Source organism: Penaeus vannamei, chromosome 31, assembly GCF_042767895.1.
Source record: "Penaeus vannamei isolate JL-2024 chromosome 31, ASM4276789v1, whole genome shotgun sequence".
Classification (NCBI taxonomy): domain Eukaryota; kingdom Metazoa; phylum Arthropoda; class Malacostraca; order Decapoda; family Penaeidae; genus Penaeus; species Penaeus vannamei.
In genome coordinates this window covers 28,241,066-28,243,565 of record NC_091579.1, presented here as the reverse complement: position 1 = coordinate 28,243,565, position 2,500 = coordinate 28,241,066, and the positions used below count along the sequence as shown (strand labels likewise).

At 35.4% G+C, this 2,500-nt stretch overlaps 1 protein-coding gene across 1 annotated transcript in view; it reads left to right on the top strand.

Annotated features, from left to right (window-relative positions):
• The first annotated feature begins 1,628 nt into the window (after positions 1-1,628).
• LOC113800582 (myb/SANT-like DNA-binding domain-containing protein 3) overlaps positions 1,629-2,500 on the top strand; it is a 21,763-nt gene continuing 20,891 nt past the window's right edge. The window contains exon 1 of the mRNA XM_070144044.1: positions 1,629-1,649. Coding sequence (XP_070000145.1) covers positions 1,645-1,649 — 5 coding nt within the window. The 5' untranslated portion in view covers positions 1,629-1,644. The remainder of the gene's footprint in view (positions 1,650-2,500) is intronic.

The window sequence follows — 2,500 nt, the reverse complement described above, 5'->3', positions numbered from 1 at the left end:
ATATATATATATATATATATATATATATATATATATATATATACATATGCCGTGTTGCATCGGACAGCTATATCCCCTAATCCAACAATTATTCGGTAGTTTATTTTCCGTGGAAGTTGTCTCACAAGAATTGAGATACCGTATCCCTCTGGCAAATACAAACAGGTGTAAAATCATTAGAATATCTTTTGAAAGTTTAAGTTGTATTTTCTTGGTATTCATATTATTTTTATTGTTATAATTTCATGTATCATTTTATTAATAGAATAATATTTTTTTATTGATTTTCTTTTCCTTTTTATTTTATTTTATTTTTTATTTATTTATTTATTATTATTTTTTTTTAGCTGACCAGTATTTTTTGTTTAATATGCCAATAAGAATATCCATAAGTCACCCCGCTTCCTGCTTTAACTGCAAAGCTAATCTACCATGTAATTGATTTCTTGTGGGGTTTCTCGTGACGCCCTTAAAATTGAGATCCGGTGGTGGCAACGTTATCAAAGCAAACTTGTGATTTGAAAAGAAATAGTATAGAAAAAATGTCAATAGCAAATTTAACTACAATTGATTTTTTTTTTTTTTTTTTTTTTTTTTAACTATTACATGTATAGACTGAAGCCGTCATTTGATAGTGCTCGTTAAAGGGAAGGGTCTGACATATAGTTGGCAATGGTGTTGGCTTAGTTTTCCTTAAATTAAAAGAGATTATATGAGTTCTGAAGTATAGATATAAATAATTTACGTTGGTCGACAAAACTAAATATTGATAGTGATAAATTTAATGGGAAAATCAAAGTTTTCTTTGAGCTCCTCTGCACAAATAAGATATTTGTTAAGTTGTACGAAATCGGGTCAAAATGATAGGCCTATATAGTCATACAATGATAATTATTTGCACGTATTTTGACATTCAAATAGACAGCTTGATCAGTGATTGGTAGAACAAATAGTTACCAACAGCGTTCAGCTGAAGATAGTGTCCTGCTGTTTGTATAACTATAGAGAGGTGCTTAACCAAAGGAGACATCACTTGAGTAATATGATAATATTGTTCACCATGAGTTCTAGAGGATTAAGTATATTTGTAGAGAAAGAAACAGACCCCAGAGAGATAGAAAAGCACCAGTGCACTTTGGTTATTAAGGAAATGGTTCTTGGGAGATGAGCAAAGTAATAGCAGAAGAGAGGCAGGAAGCTAGATAGAGGAATGAAGAAAAAAGGACAGCAGAAATGCAGGGTTAACATGTATCGAACAGGATCAGGACTGGGACAACATGAAGCTCACTCTTGGGGAGGGACCAACAATGGTGGTCGGAGCACATGTTCAGTTAACGGGACCAAGTATCTCCTGAACCGGGACAGCGTCCAGAAAGTAATGATATGGCCTGCCAGAAATGGTTGGGCTGGCTGAAAATCTTTCTGTGGCACAGGTTTCATATCGCAGAAGCCATCTGGAAACTGGGAAGGGAAGCCAGGTAGCTACCTTTCTCAACTTGGTCCCAAGATTGTTGCTTATGGTCGAATGTCCATCGAGACAAGTCATAGTGGTGAGGAAGGAAGAATAGGATCACCATGGAGGAGGAAATGGAAAACTGCTGGAGTTGGCATGTCCGTGTAATGCGAGGTGGGAGTGTAAACTAGATGGGGTAAGTGCTGATCCTAAATAACCTTTGATACTTTGATAACCAATATACAACAGAAGCACTTATCTCACATTATGTTTATATGTTTATACAATGTATTTGGTTCTTACTTTTATACCATGTGTGTAACTAAGATTAAAGTACCTAATTGGTTTGTATGATTTAGTTTTGTGCAGTATTGCACATCAGGTTGAAACTTCTCTGAAATTGTTCCCTGTTCTCTTTGGTAAATACCCCCAGACCACATATCAATTGAACACTTAATTTCACTATATTTATTTCTCCTAAGGGGGGACCGATGTTGAAATCTTTAATTTGACATTTAAATTGAATTGTTTTTCATGTACATCTCGAATTTTCGGTTGACCATGAATTCATGTTGCCAAATCACTAATATGTTACTACATTTAACATGTAAATCAGTTGTTGATATTATGTCTTTGCAATGATTGCTGGATGGAATATTTGTAGTAAATGGAGGGGGATAGGGTTCGAGAATGACATCTCCATCTCTGTCTCTTTTTAAAGCGCGGTCGGTTTGCTCAGAGTGGCGTGGGCTTTCCTAGAAGACAGGTGGGTGAAAGATCGAGCATTTGCTGGCAACAATTGCGGAAAAATGACATTGTTGGGGATGGGTGTAATATCAAACTAAGTAGGAGAACTCCCATAGATTGTTGTAGAATATTAAGAGGGGCGTGGGCTTTCCTTGAAGTAGGAAAGAACACTGATTGGCTGGGTTGTGAGGGTCTCCATTCTGTCTCATGTATATTTTTATTTTTGTTCACTAGAAATATTTTTGATTCATAATTGGTAGAAAAAGGAGAGGGTATAGAGTCAACCTTAAAAATTAGTTG